At 41.4% G+C, this 22,531-nt stretch overlaps 1 protein-coding gene and 1 long non-coding RNA gene across 4 annotated transcripts in view; one reads left to right on the forward strand and one right to left on the reverse strand.

The window, feature by feature from the left end:
• Window positions 1–957: 957 nt before the first annotated feature.
• Window positions 958–22,531, reverse strand: part of LOC146439765 (uncharacterized) — a 28,205-nt gene continuing 6,631 nt past the window's right edge. For all 3 annotated transcript variants that reach the window (XR_014850895.1, XR_014850897.1, XR_014850896.1), the window contains one exon: window positions 958–2,151. This is a non-coding gene — a long non-coding RNA (uncharacterized LOC146439765). The remainder of the gene's footprint in view (window positions 2,152–22,531) is intronic.
• On the forward strand, window positions 15,011–16,080 carry MAS1 (MAS1 proto-oncogene, G protein-coupled receptor). Its single transcript, XM_085057400.1, has one exon. It carries the CDS (start codon window positions 15,042–15,044, stop codon window positions 16,029–16,031), a length of 990 nt encoding a protein of 329 aa, XP_084913526.1. The 5' UTR covers window positions 15,011–15,041; the 3' UTR covers window positions 16,032–16,080.

The raw sequence follows: 22,531 nt of genomic DNA on the forward strand, positions 1-22,531 counted from the left end.
AGATTTTGTGGGTTTTGGGTTTTTTCCAAGAAATCCCAAATTCACAGACAGATGGAGTTTTCACCACAAAAACTGGGACAATTTTGAAAAACAATTAAAAAAAGAAGTTTACAATTTTTTCCCCAAAAACTGCTTTCCCTTGCCAATGGCAAAATGTTTTGGTTTTGTCACACTGCAGATCCGACACCACCACCTCCCACTGGTTTCATCTCCCCCTCAAATCCACTTGCACTGAAGACTGTGAACCCTTCCTAAGTAATCTCATGTAGAAATTTGCTGGTTTTATAGTCTTCAAAAATCTGAAAAACTCCTCCACCTGCAGAGTGCATCCCTTCAAGAGGGTGTAACTAAACTTCTGGGTTTCCAACCCATTCTGGCTCTGTTTCTGCTCTCACCTTGCCCCCCATGTCCCATCCATTAAGGCTTTCTGGAGGGCTCTCTGAATGGTTTCTCCAAGTCTCACCTTCTTTCCTGCCCTGACACAAAAGGAGATCAGGGGGTTTGCACTGCTGGTGGTGATGTTGAAAGAAGCAGGAATGTACATGAGCCTGAGTGGCAGCAATGCGGGAAGCCTGCATTTCACAGTGGTTGTGAGTCTGACAGCACAGCAATGATGAGGTGAGGAATGCCATGGCACCGACCATGGTGAGGTCAAGCCCCTCTTGGAGGCTTCTTTCAGACAGTGATGAAGAAGATCAAACTGGAGAGAACTATGAGTGGGTTAAAAATGAGGTAATTAATGACTGAAAATAATAATTCCATTGTTGCTCACAGAGCCTTCAGCAAGCAGAGTTTGAGAGACTTCCATTTTCTGGAATCCTCCATCCCACCCAACAGCAAAAAAAGATGTTTCTCCTCTTCTGATAAAGACACAGGAAATATAACCAATAGGGCAAATCATCTGCATTACAGTGTACTTCATCTGCTACTAAGTACTTAATTTGGTAACCTATTGGATAAAATCGTAATTGTCATCAAAGAAAAAAATCAACGTCTAGATAAAGTCTTGTTTATGTAACTGAACAGTTTGTAATTTTTTTAGAGAACACAAAGTCATTGATTAAAGTGATGTGTGTCTCTGTGTGTTAAAATGGTAATTAATGCACTGTGTTAATACCTAAATACACACAAGTATGTAAATATAACCCATGGTATCATTTGATTTTGTGCCTGCTGCTATCTAGTGTAGTTTGCTCATATTTACATAGACTTGGAAAAGTACAAAGTACCAAGCATCTTTTATCCCATTTATGGTAATAGCAGCTGATAATGTTCAAAGTTTGGTGGGAATAGGTCCTACATTTTCCACGAGTCATGAACTTTGTTGTTATTTGTCTCTAAGGACCCAACTGGGGGCTCAGCATTGATCCCTCCAGCTCCAGTGTGGTGATTTTAATAGGTTCTCTCTGTCCATCAGAAAAGGGGAGAGCTTGGTTGTGTCCGAGTCTTGTACTCCCTGAGGCTGTGTCTCAAGGCAAGGAGACACAGCCTCAATGCCTCTGCTGTGAGGAAGGGCTGAGTACTCAGCTCTGTCACTGTGACCCTCCCCAGTGTGTCCCAGGTTATCTCCTATCAACAAAGGCAAAGCACTACCTTATCAGTCTGCTTTTGGAGAGCTAACAGGGAATGTGCAAGCGCATTTTTAGAATATATAGGTAAGAATAAAACCCTACCATGGCTCTTTAAAAATGAGACTGTGAAGAAAATGAAGTATGGGAGGAAATCTTTGTACTGGTGCATTTCATCCCTGAGTTTTGAATCAAATGGCAAAAACCCTTTAGGCTGTTTTAATACTTATTTATGTACTCCATTAAAAAATGCTTGGAAAAAAAGATTGAGTACTAGGTGGCATTGATTTAAAACAATAAGCCAGCCAGTATTATAATTCAAATTATTTTTCTTCTCTCATGAGCAAAGTAGCTCAGAGGCATTTGCTAAGACTCTTGTTTTATGCTCACAGTGCCCACACCTCCCATCCCCATTGAACATGAGCCTTGTGGCAGCCTCACGTGTTTGTTTGTTTCCTGTGAAGGAGGAACTGTGGGCACAAGGGTGTACTCTTGCTCTCACAGTTGTTTAAGGCTGCTCAGGTCTCCAGGGACTTGCAGGAGACAGTGACCTTCTTTCTCAGACAACTCTTGCTTGCAAGACCTGAAAAATGAAGCAAATGGGATGCTGAAGGCTCCACTGGTTGTGCAGGAATGGAAAGTCACAGACATACTCATGAACTAGATTAAAGCCAAATAAGCAGACTTTTTTAGTACCATTCCTGTGGACAAGCACTTGAGTCCACAATTCCCTAGAGCAGAACAGATGCAAAGGAGAATATACCTTTTTTTTTTGCACTACACTGAAGTGAGATCATTAATGTGCTGAAGTGGGAACACAGGACCAGAAGGAAGCTCTTATTTTGCAAAGCTGAATTTCTTACTACAAAAATAAAAAAATCCCATTTTTAAGCTGATCATATACTTTACTGAAAGTGTTCAGGATTTTCTGCCCATTCTTTCAGGCTGTTCAGAAGCCATAATCCTCTGGCACCAAATTAGTTTCCAGCCCAGATGCACTGTCATGCTAGAGGTGATACAATCTTGTCAGCCAGGCCAAGGCACTCTGACAATTTTAGATAATGTCCAACAGAAGTAATCATATAACTTCCTAACTGGAGGAAAAAGTATGCTTCACAGGCAGTTTTCCTCAGTTTTTCAGGACAAAATGTAAGTGAATATTCCAGCACGTGTCAGGCTGGATCCCATTCCCAGTCAAGCTAAGGGGTGAGCTTTGCTAGAGGTTTCAATGGAAGCTGCTGTGGTAATTAGAATGTTTGATATGTGTTTGGCAGAATTATCTTTATCCTGAATAATGCCAGCATGCTACTTTTTGCAGATAATGGGTAGTTGTGCATGTGAAGAATTGGAGACATTCAGTGGCAGCCACCATGCTCATGATGAGGGGACCCCCAGCTAATCCAGCTCATGACTTCTTTGCCAAGTGTGTTAGTGGTGTTCCAAGTCTGTAGATGAGCCATGAGGGAGGAAAGCGAAAGACAAAGCCCAGGCAGGTCACCACATGCACTTGGACAAGCTCTGGGGTTGATGTTGTAACTGGAGGGACAGAACAATGCCTCCAAAAAGGTAACATTTCTTCAGTGTATCTCAAGGGCTAAGGTGACAGAGAAGGTTTTCCTTTTTGCCTAAATTAGGAAAGAGAAGAAACTTCTGAGATTCCCTGCTTTGTGTGTATGTCTGTGTCCTGGAAGACCTCTACCAAATAAAGACTTTACATAAACAATTGGACAAAAATAATTTTCTCCCTGAGGTAGAAGGAGCACATTGTGAGAGGGGGTGAAGGCAGCCCCCTGGAGCCAGGAGGCGAGTTTAAAATGAGCATGTAGACAGAGAACTTTTAATGCTGGTGATGTGACAGGAGAAGGGGCTGAAGCAGGTTATTATTAGTGTGAAGGCTTGCTGGGTAGAAAAGCAGGGAGGATGTGGAAGGGTGATACTGAAGATGCTTGCACTCTCCACACTCTCCATACTGGTTTTACTCGTGCTTTGACAGCTCTGTCTGCATTGAAGAAAGGAAAAGGTCACATGCCTCTTTGCCTTGGAGTTTCTTCCCTTTGCATCCTCCTTCTCTTCATTTTCCCAATCCCTCTTGTCTGGCACTTCAGGTGTTCAAAAGAGGAAAGTGAACCTCTCAAGGGGGAGCTGCACAAGTCATGAGAGAAAGGACAGAGCAAAACAAAAAAACCCCACCCAAAGGTGTGGACATTGGAATAATATGGTGGACAAGGGAGGCATGGGAGTCAATTCAGCACTGCTTATTTTGTTCCTTCTGCTTGGTCCAATTCAATACAGGGCTGAAAGTTTGCAGCCAATGCAATGGCAGAAATACTATTTTAAGGTCTGTTTGTTTTCAAATCAGCTGTCAAACAGACGATGCAGCAGCCCAGGCCTTTGCCTACCCCCAGGAGGACATCTCTGGCTTCTACAGCCATCAGACTGTGAGCTATCCAAGAGCAGAAAAGACTAGGGCAGAAGCCCAAAAAGGAAATGCTTCCCCTCCTTTCCCCAGAAGTGTTTCCAAATCCTCATCTGAGCTTGGCTTCAGCATATGAGAAAGAAATGACCCTAGAAGGGAGGGGCCACCTGTGCCTATTCCAGAGGAATTTTGACTCTTATGCAATACTTTCTATGGAAAGAAAGGCTTTGAAGTGCACAAACATGTAATTTGCCTTGTGGTGCTACAGCAGCCACATCCAAGAGTGATACAAGGGGGTGATGTGCCTGTGATATAATGGTGTATTTGACATGTGTGAGGAACAAGCCAGAATATGAGTATTGCCAGTTACACATTGTGCTAGTTACTGCAGTGGGGAAGTGCTCTTGGCTGTGAGTTAGGGCAGAGACTATATCTCCTCTTGAATTAACATAAAGCCCATTCTTGGGAGCCAGAAGGTATAATTAGGCTTAATCAATCACGTGTTTCCCACCAGGGAAGTCTGTTTCACCACTGACACAAGGAGATGAATGCTTGAAAAGCCTGGCCTTGTTTTGCCTGGCACAGTGTTCCTTCAGGAATCCTGCACCTACAGTTTAATGATCATCATGAGAAATATTTACATTTGCAATTACGGAACAGGCAGTACCACCCCTCAGCTCTTTCTTCCCAGCTGATGAAAATGTGAAGACTGAAGCATTTAAGCCTCGATTGAATAAAGTGCCTGAATACAAGCTAGAATTTAGGTGGCATTTAAGCCACATTCTCATGCCGTGCTGACTTGAGCTTGCCTTTCAGAAGAGTTTGTGGTTTTTATATACCATACAAAGCCTTTGGATTCTAAGCCTGCACTCTGATCCTGTCCTGAGGTGCACATAGCTTGCTTAAGTAGCTGAGAGGTTGCAAGAAGCCCCTGTAAAACCAGTTAGCTGGGATCAGGAAGCACCCTACAGCCTGGGGCTCATTCCCTGGTTTTGGGCTCCCAGATTCTGTACTGTAGTTTCACTCTGCCAAAAGAGGATTAGTAGATGCCCATTGAGGCTATAACAGGTGATAGAAGCAAAAACCCCACATGTTTACAGATTCTGGCCAGCATCTTCTCATATTGCCTCCTCTATCCCAGCACAGCCATCACAATGTCTCCAAAACCTTCCAGTGAAAAAAAGGATACAGTTCATCAAGTTGTTTTATGAATCTCTTAATCTACTTTTTTTCTTTTGAGTTATGTGGCTTCTACACCACCAACTGTATTCTAGTCTCTTACTGATTCTTCCTTCCTCCATCCCTGTCCCTCAAAAAAACACTCCAACACCAGAAGCCAAGCCTTTCTTCACCTAGGAGACTAGTAAGCTTAATTTTGGCAAGATATGGATATAAATATGACGCATATTATATACTATACAGTCATCTGGGTGATTAATACACTTGGCCTGATGAGGAGGAGATGTATATCTCTGTGACTGACACCTCTCTATCTCCTTCCATCAATCCATAGTTGGAGGAGGACTAGGAGATAGCTTTGCTGAGAATATGTCTCAGATCAGAGCCTGATTTCTTTGTACCACAGCAGAATAGTCCACATAACAACATAGTTGCAGAAAATTTATTAAGTATATTTAAGTGTGCCCTGAGTCATGTGGGTGCATGTAAACCACAACGAGGTATTAGAAGATTAAGCCAGGATCAAAAAAAAAAAAAAAAAAAAGATCACGAGGAAGAGAAACAGGATAGATGATACAGAGCTGCCAGCCTTGAGTCTTTTGCATGTAGGTGCCTTGCAAGCAGTGAAAGTGCAGATAAATGCTTTGTTGCCAGGGCTACAACCCGTGGGTTTTACTGGGACTGTGTTGGCCTAGGGGCTGGTGGTAACCTGAACGTTTCTGCTCTGCACAGCTGGCTCAGATCCCACCATGGGTGCACAAGCAGAGACAACTGCCCACCTGGGACATGCTCTGAAGCCCTTCCTGCCTCTGGCTCCACTGTGATCAGCAATATTGCATGGCAAGGAGCCACACAGAGATGCTGGTGTGTTACTCATAGGGCAAGAAAAACCATGTGCCCTTGTCATAAAAAGATAAATGCAAATTATGACCAGGAAGAAAAAATGTACTCTAGGAAATGTGTTCAGCAGGAAATAGAGGCAGCAGTACTCCCTGGAAAAATTCCCTCTAAATTCTGAGGAAAATATTTTCTATTAACTAAAGACTGAGACTTCAATTGATGCTGAACATCTTTTAGTTGTTAGAACTCCCTGTTAAGGGGAGAGAGAAAGCAGTGGTGTCTTTAACCCCTCCAGCTTAGAGGAAGAAGGAAACTTATGTTTTGATGTGGGAAGAAAAAATGGAATTCCTAAAAGACACAGAACTTTAGGTTCTTTATCTCCAGATGAAATTCAATTGGTTGCTGTCCACTACACAACTTATTTTGCATTATCCCAAGTCTGCAGGGCAAATACTGTGTTTCTAAATCAGGCTATGAATAGAAGAGGACAAGTCAATACTGTTTCTGAAAGCAAGCTGATGACACAGCCAATATGTTTATGCTGGAATTTTGGCAAGAGGTACCATTACATCGCTGTAGGAGCTAGAAATCCTGAACCTGGAGTCCTCAAGAGCAGCCTTTGTTCATGTGCAGGGCCTGAATTATTACCTGGTTTACTGACACTGATTTCCATGGGATGACTACCACAGCTTAGCATCTTGTCCCAGTTCTGTTAAAGGTATCATGGAGAAAGTTGAAAAAGCTGGAAATATATACAAAAAAAAAGCCAAGACCCCTTGTTTTTACTGCAAGAGAATCAAACTAACTTCTTACTGTGTTTGTGAGGTTGAAGTAGTTGGTAAATTCCTTGTATTTTCAGTATTTATATTACTATATTAGGTGTATCACAGATTTGAAGTTGTCCTCCCAGTGCTCCCATGCTACTCCCATTTTGCAGAGGAGGAATTTTGATGATATTGAGGCAGCCTGAAACAGAGTAAATGCAAGCCTTGTGATTTCTATCCTCAGAATCATTGTTCTGTACTCTTGCTACACTTTAACAATTTCCTTTTTCAGAAAATATAATGGCCTTTTTTATATTTTAGGACTCTAGATCCACTCCCTATATATACACTTGATAGAAGAGACAGTTCAGTGTTTTCACTCAGTGACCTTCTCACTTAAAGCAGTAAACCTACTGCATGAGCTTGTTTTGCACTTGTGTTCAAGCTGGATCACCTTGAAAAATAAAAATTATCTCTGAGTTTATGTTTTGTCTTTGGAAAGAGACAGTTATTAGAAGCAACTTAAAAATAATAGAAGACCTTTACTCAAAGGAAAATGTTTAGCTACTTGAGAGTCTTCATTTTAAAAATTCAGCATTTGGGAAAAATCCTAAAGCAGGAGGAAATATTTCCCTTCTGCAATGACGTTTTTATGCACTGTGCTCTGGTTCATCTCTATCAGTCATGCTCCCAGCCAGACACCAAGAGAAAAGAGGATAGTAATAAAAAGTCATATTCCGTGGTGCACTGTGGGAGGTTCAGTTCAAAAAGGAGAAATGAGACATGAGAATACTGGGCAACAGTTTCCCTGCAGAACCACAATGTGATATACACAGTGAAATTTTGATTTTTAAAATACTGAATTAATTCATGGACATTTAGACCACTTTTAGAGTTCTGATGGAAATTCCTTTTTTAAACCCCGACATCACATAGTAATACACACCTCATTCAGACATATAATTATAAAGCTCTTGTTGTTTACTGCTTGCTATCTAATTACAGTCATACACAGTAGTTACATTCTCAGCATTCATAAGATATCTTGTAAAGATGCTGCCCTAAGGAGTCACAGATCTATCCTGGCTGATTCCAAAGAGTGTCCAGAAAGGGCTGTTAACAATTCCTGTGTCATTTACATCAATTTTTTTAAAGCTACTGGTGCCTCCATACAGCAGTTATCATCCTTTTAAATAATTTTCCAGTACAAGGAATCCTCAGCAGTATAGCTATTTCTCTTGTGCAGAGGACCGGGAGACAGGTGAACCGCCAGAGTTCAGGTGAAAAACCCTGAGTGTTGAGTGAACCCAACGAAAGAGATTAAGGTTTCACAGTAACATGCATCAAGCATTTTACTTAACCACCTATTCCTGCAGTGCAGAGGGCAAAAAAAGGATAATGGCTAACTTCTGTGATAGGTTGGAGATGCACGCAAATGATGAATATGTGATACAGAAAAAAAGTAAACAGGTAAAATATAGAAGACAGATTAGTGCAATTGAGTAAAGATTATTTCAGGGAAGGCACTTTGTTTCTAGGGTAGGCACTTGACATAAATTAGTCTGACAAGCAACTCTGTTTCAAAAAGGATTTGGACATCTGTTGATGGGAACATCCAGAAACAACACAGGTTGAAAGAAAGAGCACTATGGTATCAGACCCTTCTTTTGTCAACTTTATCAGTAATACAAAATGTCTTAGTCTATTTGCACTACTGGCTAATTGGCACTCAGAGCTTTTCTTCCAACGTTTTATCATGGGGAAGCTCTGACTCATCCCTGTCATGCCTCAGTCACATTTTCTAATTTGTAACATCTACTTTGCACAACTAAAGCTAAAAAACTGCCTGCACTAGTTAATCATATATGTCAAGTTATTACTTCCATTCTTACCCCATTGTCTCCCCAGTGGTTTCCTGTATTGATTTACATATATAAAATGAAAATGTAGAAAGAAAATACTGTTTCCTGTATTGTCTTACACTACACAGCAGGGTGGCCCTAATGCTTGGTTTCTGTCGGGGCTGCCAGCAGGGAGGTGCAGTGTATTTTCTCTTTTGATGCGTGATGATGCTGGGTTTGGTGCAAGCATTTGTGCTGTCAGTGACCAGATCAAGAGATAAATAAGGCTCAGAATGGTTTTAGCAAGGTAGATTTCCACTGGAGACAGACCCCACTGTCTTCGAGGTAAGAACAACCACCTGCTATGCATGTTATGACTGAAGGTAGGTCTGCAGACAGCTGAAGAGCCTCTGAAACCCAAGGATATTGGGGATAAAGATGGGCAGCAGGAAACCTTGTTATTTTATATTAGTTTTCCCAAGTTCACAGCGTCACTGAGAGCTCCTTGCTTGCTGATACGCTCTCTGATTTGGGAAACTCCCTGCTATTTACTCTGACTGCTTCCTCACCAGCACTGTGACAGGACACAGGTATGAGCTCAGATTCAGAGCACCACATGTGCTGCGCCCAGGTGGATAAACAGGGCCATCTGGTATTGTATGAGTATCTCGGCACAGCTTTGGTAGCCAAACTGGCCGATTTCCCCTCTGGTTGTTGGGGAGTGCAGCCAGTTGTGGCCCCTGCCAGCCCAGCAGACACTTGGGTGAGCAGTACACGCCTGGCCCTGGGGCTGCTGAGCTGCAGCTCTGCTCCGCCTGCTGCTGGCATCACCGCTGAGTGCTGAGCCCTGGCTTGCCATCCAGAGCTGTGCAGGTCGGGGAAAAAGAGGGTGTGGCTCAAGTCAGCAGCAGGAATATTTCCAAATCTTCCCTTGCTCACGAGACAGTCAGTCCATAAAGTTAACATGTAAACCAGTCCTCTAACCTTCCAGCAGCCTGGGCAACACCACCAGGCACCTCACTTTGCTTCCAGAGATCTGCACACCAGCTTGGGGCTCACTTGCCCCTACCTTTCCATCCATGATTAATTACCCTTTTCTCATCAGCATTTTTAGAGCAGAACCTAAAATTCATGAATCATTCAAAAACATCTCACCCAAAGAATAGGAAACTAATCTGAAAACAGCCTAACCAAACTATTTTAGGGGCCTGTATGGTCCCAACAGCAACTATAAATTGCCCATCTCTCACTAGTTGCCTTATTCTTACCTCAGGTAAGGTTCTTCCCTGTTTCCCACAGTACACTTGGCTTTCAGCCTCTAAATCCACTTTAATAAACAAAATGTGGTGGGTCTTAACCACCCACAAAATAATACGATTAATTCACCTCTAGCAAGTATAGTTGTCGAAATCTTCCAGTAGGATTGCAGGATTAAGCAGTAATCCTTGATTTAGAACCTGCTTTTCCACACTGTTCTCATGAAAACACAATCCTATGATTGCCATTAATAGAATTTTACAACTGGCCTTTCAACAACTGAGCAGCCACCAAGGAGTCTTCAGCCCAACACCAATTCTGGACTTAGTCGTCTTTGCCTTCTGTTTTATAGAATTTTAACTCCTACCACAGCCTTACTTTTAGCTATGAATAGATGATCTCTGTTGGCTTCAAAACTTGCTGGTGACATGCATTTTCACCTTGCTTTGCAGAAACCAACAATAAATTCAGCTCTCATGCCTGTTGCCTATAAAACACAATCCATCAGTCAGGGATCCAGTTTAAGGAACTGGCACATGCTAAGATCATGGCTGATATGAGTAGGATAAAAGATGTCCAGCAAGTTCCGTGGTGGGTTTTGGGTTAGGCAACCTTACCCCATGCCTAACTCCTACTTTAATGATACTCTCTTATCACCTACAGAGAAGTATCTGTAAGTCATAATGGCTCTTCCAATCTCTGTGAGACTTAAGGGGTCTTAAGACTCTTTTCTATGCTTTTCATAGAGTCACAGAATGGAAGGGGCCTTAAAGATCATCCAGTTCCAACCTCTCTGCCATGGGCAGGGATACCTTCCACTAGATCAGGTTGCTCAGAGCCCCATCCAGCCTTGCCTGGAACACTTCCAGGCATGGGGCATCCACAGTTTCTCTGGGCAACTCACTCCAGTGCCTCATCTCTCTCACAGTAAAGAGTTTTTCCTAGTATCTGATCTAAACCTACTCTCTCAGTTCAAAGCCATTTCCTCTTGTCCTAGCACTGCATACCCTTGTAATAAGTCCCCCTCCAGCTTGTTCTCAGTGTGCCCCATAGTCCTCTGCTCTCCACAGCACCCTAGAGCCTCCTGTTTAGTCTCTGGCCATCCTACAACCCCTGTTCTCTAATGTGGCCCTCAGCTTAGTGACCTTAGTGGTTTGCACCCAGATCTTCAGTCTACACTCTGAAACCTAAACCCAATTCCTAATCTTTTTTAGAGCTGAATAATTATGGAATGAATTTCAGCTGGAAAGTGGTAATGACCGAACGACCATCAGGAAAAATTGCACTGCATGAAACTGCTAACAAAGCTTATCCCTGAGGGGTTTTTGTTATGGCTCATGTAAGTATATAGTTAGGAGATCTGGCTCCTGGCTATGCAGAGGCTCTTTTATATACTGTACCAACCTGTACTAACCACACAAACCTCTCTAATTTGGTTTTATAAATCCTAGGTTGTTGTATTGTGTTTAATGAATGAATTGCAAGTTCTTTACAGGTTGCCTCCTGCTTCCAGGAACTGGAAATAGAAGAACATTCAAAGACTCAAAGAAAGATGATAAAAGGCAACCCTGCCAGATTCCTACGTACAGAATATTTGCAAGTGTTAGTACATTCAATTTACATCCACTGCAAAGCTGGTCTGTCCCACAAAGTTAGTGTCAGAGAGAAAATTTTTATGATAAATTATTATTCATGTGACATCTGGCTGTATATTCAGTTTAAATTGAAATTAAAATAGTTTCCATATTGTCAATCATGTCTTTACTGTCAATACTAATTTCTAGTCCCAAGATCTGTTCAGGTTCCATGTTTTGCTATTGTAGCCCTCTTGTTCAATATCTGAACATTTAAACTGATTCAGAAATAGCTGCTCCATCTCTTGGCAGCATCTGATATAAACACTGCTATTCAACCTTCCTCTTACTCCCAGAATCACCGAGGATAAGGTGTATTTGGGACCTATTCCCCTCAAGACCAGGTTTTGCTCTGGTGCCCTGCCCGTGTAGATGGTGACTGATGGTGCTACAGGGGACCAGTCATGAAGGAGGTGCTCTGTGCATGAGGGATGTCTCAAGAACAGCTGTCCCTTGAAGACAGGGAAGCCAGGGCATCCCCCATTTTGGATTGCAGTGGGTTGCAAACACAAGGACCTGGTCCATCTTGAAATGTTAACATATTCCCACAATGACTCTTCTCATTACTTGTATGCATATTTCCCTTTTGGGGAAAGGAACAGGTTTTTTCCTTTCTCAGAGGTAGCTTGAAATTTTTGCTTCCATAGGTGTTGAATGTAAGGTAGATTACAACTTAATCCAACAAAAGCCAGTTAGAAGTTGTTTTATTTCACTCTGTTCCTTTCCTAACTTTATTCTGACCCTCCTTTGGGGTCATTTATTTCTCACATTAGTTAGTTGCTCTTCCCATTTGGGGATTTGGCAGTTTTAGTGAAACATTTAAAGGAGAAGACCAAGCAAACTCTCTCCTTATTTGGCTAAGAATGTTTGTTCTTCTAATATCTGAATGTAAAAACAACCTAATACTTGGGGCAAAAGCAGGGGGCATCCTCAGGGGACTTTTCAAGCTCCTAGTGTTGTTTGAACTTTTCAGGGGAGACTGTTTAAATCGTATGAAAAGACTTTCTTTTTCTACAATAATCTCAAGATACAGATTTTACCTAGAGGAATGAAAGTATGAGTCTAACACAATGATGGGCTATTTTCTTTGCTCTCAGGTCTTTCTCTTTCACTCTTTCTTTCTTTCTCTCTTTCTTTTTCCTCACCTTCTATGTTTTTTTAATTTTTTTTGTTTCTCTTTCATTCTTCTTCTGTTTCTCCCTTCTCACTTTCTTGTTTTCTCATATCAAAAAATATTAAAAAAATTTGCAAATGGACTTTTTTTAGATGGCACGTGGTGGCACAGTTCTAAATTGAGATTTTTTCTTTGGATCTGAACATCCCCAAATAGATTTTCTACTCCCTTCATGTTTGTTTGTTTAAACTAGGTCTCTTGGTATTGTAGCAGCTCAGGACAACTTTCCATATACTGCCATTCAGTTCCCACAAGAGTTAAATCCCAGGCTTTCAGCTAGATGAGTTGCCAGTTACTAAGTGATGCCATTTGAAGCTCAGCCTCAGATGATGAGCCTGGGACCCTTTACTTGGCATGCCTCAGACTTTTGGAGCAATGGGAGGACTGCACACTTCTGTTTGAGTCATGGTCAGAGTTACTATTTGCTCCCACTCTTACCAAAGGCAAATGGTTGGAGAAGGTAACCTTCAGCTTCTTCAAGGAAGTTCTTCAACAGCTTCAGGGAAATCTGAACAAGCCATGGATGTATCTGGAAGGAGAGGATTCTTTCCATCCTCATCTCTGAATGCTGTCATGTGGGAATGACATTAGTAAGTCGAGAACTTTTTCTTCTTTGTTTTACTCTCCAGAGAGAAAACTCCTTTTCTACAGTGATACAAACCTAGAACTTGCTTGAATAGTTTCATACTCCAAGTCCTTTTTCTTTCATACTTGAATCTTTTAATTCTCTTTTTCCTTTCCTATTTGTTTTAACTCTTGAAGTACATAGTTTCTCCTCTCCCTTTCTTCTGTGAAGCCTTCCTATACTTCAAGCAGCACACCGTTTGAGCTCTTTCCCTCTGCAGTTTTTACGAAACACTGCTTTTGGGAGGCTTGCCACTCATTCTGGTCACTGCATTCACCTGTTGCATTTACACTCACTTCTCTACCACATCTCCAGCTATGTTCTTTGTTACCTTCAACTATCTCAGGTGGTGGCATGGTCAACATACAGGTGGGATCATCATTAACATTTTTGCACAGGTTTAAATGCCAGCAAGCCCTGAGGCTTCCCAGGTTGTTTACAGAATGCTCATTCTTAGACTGTGATATGCTGTCTTAAGGAGCTGTTTTGAAACCAGGAAATGCAAGGATCATGACAGAAAATTTATGAGTGGGGTGAATGTCTCTCTTTAAATAATCATTGCACAATTTGCCCCAGTAAAACCTTTTCACCTTGGATTTATGTTCTTAACTACTTGAGGGTACGGGTAAGTTCTCATTATGGCATGTTAATGAACAAGGTAGCTAGGCAAGCTTATTGTCAACAATTAGTGCCTGTTAACATCAGTAAATCCCAAAGAGTCCTGAATGTGACTATATATCATCACAGGGGCAGTGGGAAGTTAACAGGGAATGGGGTATGAAATATTTGTATGAAAATCAGCTGAAGCCAGTGCTACTAATTCTCTGTTATGAGATAAAAGGAGACAGAAAAGGAGAACTTACCCCATAATTCAGCAAAACAACCATTAAAACCATTATAACAATGGCAGGGAACCTGAACAGCTTGGGGTGATGATGACGATGATGATGATGACAATCAATATGGTGTGATGAACAACATCTCCTTGTGATGGGTTAGACTTGTAATGTTTGCAAGATACCTACAATTGTGCTACGTGTAAACATGGTTAAATTATGTTATATTGTGATAAACAACACTTAAAGCAGGTAAGAAATTGCTCTCTCAAAACAGTGGCATTTTGCCTTTCCTCCACTTCTGTACTTGGAGGGAATACAATGCTGAGTAATTACATATTATTTTTACTTACTTAATTAAATCCTGTTCTGAAAAACTGATGTTGGCATCAATTTTTTTTAAAAAAAGACAAAAAAAACCTGTGAGCCAAATTCACTTGAAATGCACATGTTTAACTTAAAATTAATGCCATTAGCTTCAATAGAAACTGAAGAGACCTGTCTGGGAAAAATCTAGAGCTCTAAAAAGAACCACCAATGCCATTTGTCACAATTCTGCAATGTGACAGAAACACTGTTTGTCCAAGAGCTCCTTAAGAGAATCTCTTTAGCTGTGGTGTAGCACTCACAAGCTGAGCCCCATAGAGAGGAAGGCTCAGGATTTCTGCTACTATGATGGGCTCAGTGATCTCTAACATTGCCAAGAGTAGTTCCAAGTGGGTTTTTAGCTAGCATCAATACATCAAAGCTGGTTTTCCTTTTCCCAAGGCCTTCAGGTATGACCAGAAGTTGAGGGTCCACAAAACAGAAAGAAAAGGGGGAGGGGAGGAGCACACAATGCTCACAGTATATTTTTATACATATTTACAGAAGGAAGAGCTGTGCTATCCAAACTTGAGCTTTCCCCATGGATGAGTCAAACATAACGTTTCATCCCAGCGAAGGCACAGAGAACATCTCAATGCACAGAAACATTTCTACACAGGAAAGGGTCTGGGAGATATTGACCCCACTTTGGGTAATTATGATCATCTCCTTCCTGGGTTTTTGTGAAAATGGAATTGTCCTCTGGTGCCTCTGCTTCCAGATCAAAAGAAACCCATTCACTGCGTACATCACACACTTGTCCATTGCTGACATCTCCTTACTGCTTTGTACGTTTATTCTGTCAATTGAGTACATCGCTGGTTTTGGATTTGCATATGGTTTTTACTATTATATAACCACCACACTATCTATTGTCTTCCTTCTTGGCTACAATACTGGGCTCTATCTCCTGACAGCCATCAGTATTGAGAGGTGTCTGTCTATTGTTTACCCCATCTGGTACCGATGCCACCGGTCACAGCACCAATCGGCAATTGTGTGTGCAATTCTGTGGACTCTGTCTTTTTTCATGACAGTAGCCGAATATTTAACATGCAAAGATGACTCAACCAAGGAACAATTCGACGATGGCAACCACTGCCAAGCACTGCTCATCTTCACATGGATCCTGACTTTCATGATCTTCATTCCTCTAATGATTCTGTCCAGCCTGATCTTGGTTATCAGGATTCATCGTAACTCCCTGAGACCTCATTCGTCAAAGCTCTACATCATCATTGTGGTCACAGTCATTGTCTTCCTCATCTTTGCCATGCCTATGAGGCTGTTGTACCTTCTGAATTACCACCACTGGTCATCTTTGCTCAGCCAGCAGAACCACGTCACCATCGTTCTCTCCACCGTTAACAGTAGCATCAACCCCCTGGTTTACTTCTTTGTAGGAAGCAGCAAGAACAAGAGGTTCAAGGAGAGCCTCAAAGTGGTTCTTAGTAGAGCGCTCACTGATGGGTTGCGGCCAAGAAGCCAGGAAGTTGGCATGAGCTTGGATATAGCCGAAACAATTTTCTAAAGCTTAGGGGGGAAACTCTAGGGGCAAATAATTGGACTTGGAACGTTTAATAAACCACTGCAAAACTAAAAGTATTTTTCTTCCATAGAATATAAAAAACAGTGGTGAAATGGTGTTGTTATCTTTGGTGACTGAGCAATGGAAAAATATGGACTAGAATAAAGATAACTTTTATTTGTTTTGGGTTTTTTGATTTGTATTTTCTTAATTATTCAAACACATGCTACATCCTGATGTGACTATGTTAATCAAAGATACCACAGTGGAAAAGAGACAGACCAACAGAGAATATTAAAAAAGGACACAGAAGTATGTTATAAATAGTGTGACATTTATACAAGCACCAAGCACCCATAAATGCTATTGAAGTCATCAGGGCCTGCGTGCGTTCGCATTTTTAAAAGTCAAACCCACTAAACACAGGATTCACGTTACATACTGGGATTTAGTTTCAACTGTTTCCAGCTTATTTAAGTGCGCAAAAGAGCTGCTCCCTAGGGGAAACAGAGGAAGAAATCCATGTATGAGAGTAAGTCCCCATACGTAGCCTAGTACACATGGTGTAACTTTGATCTAGCAAGGCATTTAAGTATATATTAAGTGGCCTAATTTATCTGTCATTAAGGGGCTACTTCAGAGTTTGTTTTCAAAGTATATATTGCGTAATTTCCACTGACATTGACATGTCTCTGGGTCCTTGGATAATTCAGCACTTGACACGTAGGAATATCTGGCAACACAGCGATGATGCCAACTCACAGAGGGCTTTTGCCCTAATTATGAAGGGTGGGGCTGGCTTATCCCCAGAATGTCAGCACTCCTGTAGGTTTAAATATTCAGGGAGTCTATGAGAAAGTCAGTCCCAACATTTGCTGTCCCAGCCACTTACTTAGTATTTATCTCTTCTCTGGAGTATATATATTCCCTGTGTGGCTTCTGTTTTACAACCACCAGTTTTGGAAAAACAGAAAAAAGAAATGTGCCTCCCACAATGAATGACTGGAACTACACACCAGCCACACTGTTCCAGCTGCCTGCCTCCCCCTGTTGTATGCCAGGGTACTGGGGCTGGAATTTTGTGGAGTTTAATTCCCAAGGCCACTTGCCCAACTATAGCCAAGCTGTGAAAGAGTGTGAAAGAGTGCAAAAGAGTGCAAAAGAAGAAAACAGCAAACAGAGGATGGGGACAGGTCAGCTTTATAACAAAACATGGGAGATCTCAGCAGTCAGAGCACTGTGACACTTTCAAAGAGACATGCATTTGCTTCTGGCCTCCATGGAGCTCCAAATTCAGCAGGAACTGAGACCTCCCCTCACAAGCAAAAGCAGCATCTTCAGCTTCCCACCAAGTTTCCATTGGCACACTTAATAGCTAACTGGGGAAAGAAAAATACAACCTGCCCCTTCTTTGCTGAAAGATTGCCAGATCTGGAATAAGGAAGATTGTAGGTTTAGACAGAGGATTGGATGGGAATTCATGTAGAGAAGAGATCTCAGAAGGATAAATATTCTTTCTATGCATGTGCCTCTTCCTCCTTACATTAAAATGTTGCAATGTGTCATTGTAGAAAAGACTTGGGAGAAGGAAGAGGTTACACTTATGTCTTCCTGAGTCCCTCACTCCATCAAAGCCTTTATCTTTGACAGCCCCTCCACTTGTCCCAGTTTTTGTCTTTGAAACTCTTGTCACCTCTATTGGTTTGGGCAGTAGATAACTCTGCTTCTCTCTCAGGGCAGAGATCTACTGTGCTGCTGGCATGACACATCAGCTGAGCAGCTCCCCACAGCCGATGGGGACTGCAGGATAGGGCAAGTAGGTCTGTGGACACCTTGTGAGGCAGGGCCAGGGAGAGAGTGTGGTCCATATACCCATGGCATGTGTGTGCATGCAGCTGCTGGGGACTGAGGGACTGTCAGGAACTTTGTCAACACTGATAAATGCCATAAACTTAAATACTAGGGTAGATCTAGCCACTACCAAAACCCCCCCCAGACTTTTCTTTAAAGCCATTCCCTACCCTTATCTCAAGACCCTTTACAATAATCAGAGAACCAGAGAGAGGGGCAACATTTCAGGAAGCATCTTCAAAACATGCTTCTGGTGTAACCACATGTAAACGGGTTCTCTCAGAATGATTCAGGTGAGGTAAGGCATATGGTTTACAGTGTTTTTATATACTCTGATTCTTACAACAGGTTTGGGTTAAGGATCACTATGCATGCAGCCAGAGCAGTAGATCTGAAGAGGCAATAATATGCAGCAGGGCAATTTGGATGCTTGTGAGCTGAATAGGTACTCTAGGACTTCTACCTTCTTACCTCTTTCCACACCTGCCTGGCCATTCCCTCAAATGTTTCAGATTTTGGACAACTCTCCCTAGATCAGTTCACAAAGCAGACAAAATTAACATTCAGCATGAGATGAAAATCCACAAGGACAAATAAGAATGAGCATCTAACTACTGAAAATTATTTATATTTCCCAGTCGACAGACAAAAATACCTTAGGGATGTTCTTTCTTCTTTTTCATAGCACCTGGTGACTCTTCCCTGTGCAGACAGGCTGCAGTATAAGGGGAACTAACAAGCACATGATTCCATGATTAAAAGAAAGAACAAAACAAGACAGGAAAAATGTGACAATTTGTTGCACAAGAATGTGATTCTCCACTAGTCTGCATTTTCTGCATTTTAAAAAATTATTTGCAACTGTGGGAGAGATTGAAATAACACTGTGCAGATCAGATGGTGTAAGCACTTTGTAGTGGTGCAGAACAGGGAAGATTGTCTTGTGGGTCAAGTATTAGCCATGGAGTTTAGAGATGTGGGTTCTATTTTAATGCAGTATTGATATCTAATTTTTCTGTCCCACTCTTTCCAGCCTCTGAAATAAGGGTCATGTTATTTTACTTCCAGTGTTGTGCTTTCACATTTACACTAAGGACACTTCACAACAGCAGCTATCTCTTGGTTATCTCTTGTAATGTCTGGGGCAATAAGGATTTAATTTTGCTGTGCCATCAAGACAAGGAATTATTCAGGAAAGTAACACCCAGTATATAGCTTACTTTGTTAAAATTCTCTTCACCAGGCTTTTGTTCAACTTGATACTAATGAATGTTGTGGGATATAAAAATGTGGCTAGAAATACAAAGAGGGAAGTCACTTCCCTAGGTACGGAAGAGTTTTTGCTCTTGTAGCTACTCCCTGGGTGGAGAGGATGATATAGCACAGGCTGCTGTGCAGGTTCAGGCCCAAAATGATGTGATGAGTTTATGCAGTGGCTTTTGTCTAGAATTCATAGACTTTGTGAATGATCCTTGTGACACCAAGGGCAGAGAGGTGAGGAGGAAGATATTGCCCAGTTTACTTCTAGCCTGGAGCATAACCTGGGAAGTCCTCTGAGGGAAGCCGAAATGCTTCCCAGTTGTACTGGTTGCTGCAAACAACAAACCACCCTTTCCTAGTGTGAGAACAAGCTACAGGTCTTCATCATTCCCTGGTAAAATGCCTTAGGGCACTTTGTTGGGTGACAGTAAGACGGACAGTTCAATCGCAGTCCTCCAAAAAATCCTAGTTAGATCGTCTGGCTCCATGTGTGCCTCAGAGAGACTTATTCTCAAGTACTCCCACTGTGCCAGTCTCAGGGAGAACATGATCCACACACTGGCTTTTATGAGCAGATGTTGCAGGGATGATACTGGCCAGCAGAAGATATTCTCAGAGGGTACCAGGTCAAGGGAAAGCAGAAAATTGGTGTCAGTTTGTGTGTAGCTCACACCATAATATGCTGCCTGCCATTTGTGTACTTGCTGCTTCTCTTCCCAGCTTCATGCAGAAACAATTTATTAACATGCACTACACAGGGCCTCTAGCTGCCCATCCATCAGGGAAGCCATTTCTATTTGGTTGCCCAGGCACTCATGCCATGTTCATATGGAATTACCTTTTTTTCCAGTTGATTCACACAAGCCTAAAAGATGAAGCACCAGGATCCATATTGAAATAAAAGTACTGTAGGTGCAAAACTTGAAATTCAAAGAAGAGGTACTGAGATAGCCTGCATGATTCTAGTACTTCTCCCTTGCATATAATCATTCAATTTTTAATTATATGATTTCAACCTATTTTTTTCTCCAACCTGGACTCTTGCCTCATAAAATACACAAGACTAGACCTACTACTGGTTTAGTTAAGTATTTCTAGAGTCCTTGCTTCAGTTGTTTCAGAGATATGGAGGGTAGGAAAGGAGAAGGAGTGGACATGGCCATATCCATCTGGCCCCAAATCCTGTCTCCAGCACTGTTCACAAGCAGATGCCTACAGAGGAGAAAGAACAGAGCAAACACATATCATGCTTCTTTCTCATCCTCTCCAAGCCTTCTACAGTTATCAGCTCAGAAACATTTTGGTCTAGAAATCTTTAAATTTGGTAACTTTCAATGGATTTCTCTTCAACAAATATGTCTGACCTCCACGGAAGGCATAAAAGTTTTTTATGTTTTCAACACTTTCATGGTTATCGTGAAGAATTGTCTTCAGGAACAGGAGAATGAAATTCTTACTTGGACTCCATCATTCTAACACCACTAAGCAAGAAGCAACACAAAGCAAGTAATTTTTTTTCTCTCAGAGCTGGACACAAAGCATCTCTGGAACTGGAGTAACTTTTAATTATTTATTTTTCCTGTTAAGGATTTGCTTTATTAAAAATATGGGTATTGAAAATTGGACCTTATAGCAAATAAACAGCAATTTTAATGATAAAAGTTAACCGATTTTTGAGGTAAATAATAAAATATTTATAGAAGCACTATTTTTAGGTGTGGTCTACAAAGAGATGTAAAACTTTTACGAGCTACATGCAGGAGATGGAGAGAACACCTTGGTGTCACTGTTCTGTCTTAGAACAAAAAACACATTTGCTTAAATGCATTAGAGGAGGGTGTTTTATGTTCTATGTTGTCTTTGGCCTATCTAGATTTATTTTTCAACTCAAAGAGTGACAAATACGTTTCAGCTATAACTTTTTAGTATTATAGGAAAAAGATTCTCTTTGTTACAAGTGAAATATTCCAGATGAACACATATGCTAAGCTCAGTGATGATACTCAAATCCATACTACAGCAAAATGTAATTACTTTGTGAAAATAAAGATATACAACCAGTAATTTTTGTTTTGGCTAATTTTGATTTTTTTTTCTTTCCCTGGGCTTGGCCTGGAATGGACCTGCCCTTAGCCAGGGGACAGGCTGAGCCTGTCAGACCAGTGTCTGAAAAGTAAACAACATCTCTATTGCTAACCTCGGCCTGGCTGAGGTCCTCTGTAAATACAGCTCTCCTTGCTAATTATATTCTTTATATTATCACCTCTCTTTTGGTCTATTTATCTGTTAGCATATATAGCATTTCAGTACAACACTGGCCTCTGCTTAGCAGCATTCTCTGTACTTTTCTCTGTCTGGATTTGATGTCACCTCCCAAAGTATCATTCAGCCACTGCATGTGCCATTCTGTTGGTTCTCCCTTGCTTAATCCCTGTGGCAGAAGACTTCAAGCCTACAGCACAGCTATTTTAGCTCCATGGGCAGTCACAGCAAAATATATGCCATGCAGGTCCCAGCTTTCTATCCATCCTGAGTTTCCTACTGTGTACTCCACTCATGCTTCCCTTCAGTTTCATCATTAGCGTAAGGCTTGTAAAATTCTGCAGAGATTAGATGCCCTAATTAGATGCCCTCCTACCTTGTCTACTCAGAGTCACTGCAGCCATCATGTTGTTCTCTTGGCCATGCTCATGACATTGTGTACCTCCTGTAGCATTAGGACAACAAAATGCTGCCAAAAGGGCTGAACAAGCTTTCAGTATCACTGCCCATCATCAAACATGGCATCAGTCTCTTCATTATTGCTTTGAGTGCAGCGGCAAGAAAGAAAAGACACAGGAAATCCCTCCAAAAGTAGTTTTATTGAAGGCTTCAAAGATGAATTACTGCTAGCTCATGAGAAAGCTCTAACACCTGTTTCAGAGAGCAGGCTCTGAGGCTTGAGCACATGTTAGAACACTGAGAAGGTAAAAGTTAAGACTAATAATATACAGAGAAAACTATTTTCTCTCTTCTGTGGCACAAACCTTCTATCCTATTTTGGATGAGAATATACATGCTATTCCCCAATATTACTTTCCTTCAGCTGCTAAGGCAATAACTGTCTGATAATATCAATATTTATTACTAGTAATTTTTCCACAGAGTTGACTCACTTCAGAAAGGGTGAACCATAAGATTTTCTTCCCCATTGTAACATCTATCATATCTTTAAACATGTCAGTACGTGAGAAAATGCCAGAAAACTCTTCAAAACAGCTGTCATTTCATGCCTATATGATGCATATTTCTTAGCACATTCACTATCATATTTATACACTTTCTGTTCATTTTACTCTGCCTTACTGCAAAAAGGCAACCAAAAACTGGATTACTGCACTGATTCGGGTGGC

The sequence above is a fragment of the Lichenostomus cassidix genome, chromosome 3 (assembly GCF_008360975.1).
Source record: "Lichenostomus cassidix isolate B80296 chromosome 3, HeHo_3.0, whole genome shotgun sequence".
Taxonomy (NCBI): Eukaryota; Metazoa; Chordata; class Aves; order Passeriformes; family Meliphagidae; genus Lichenostomus; species Lichenostomus cassidix.

What these genes read in the sequence shown, in the direction of transcription:
- MAS1 (XM_085057400.1), top strand. Translation starts at nt 15,042, where the DNA reads ATGGATGAGTCAAACATAACGTTTCATCCCAGCGAAGGCACAGAGAAC.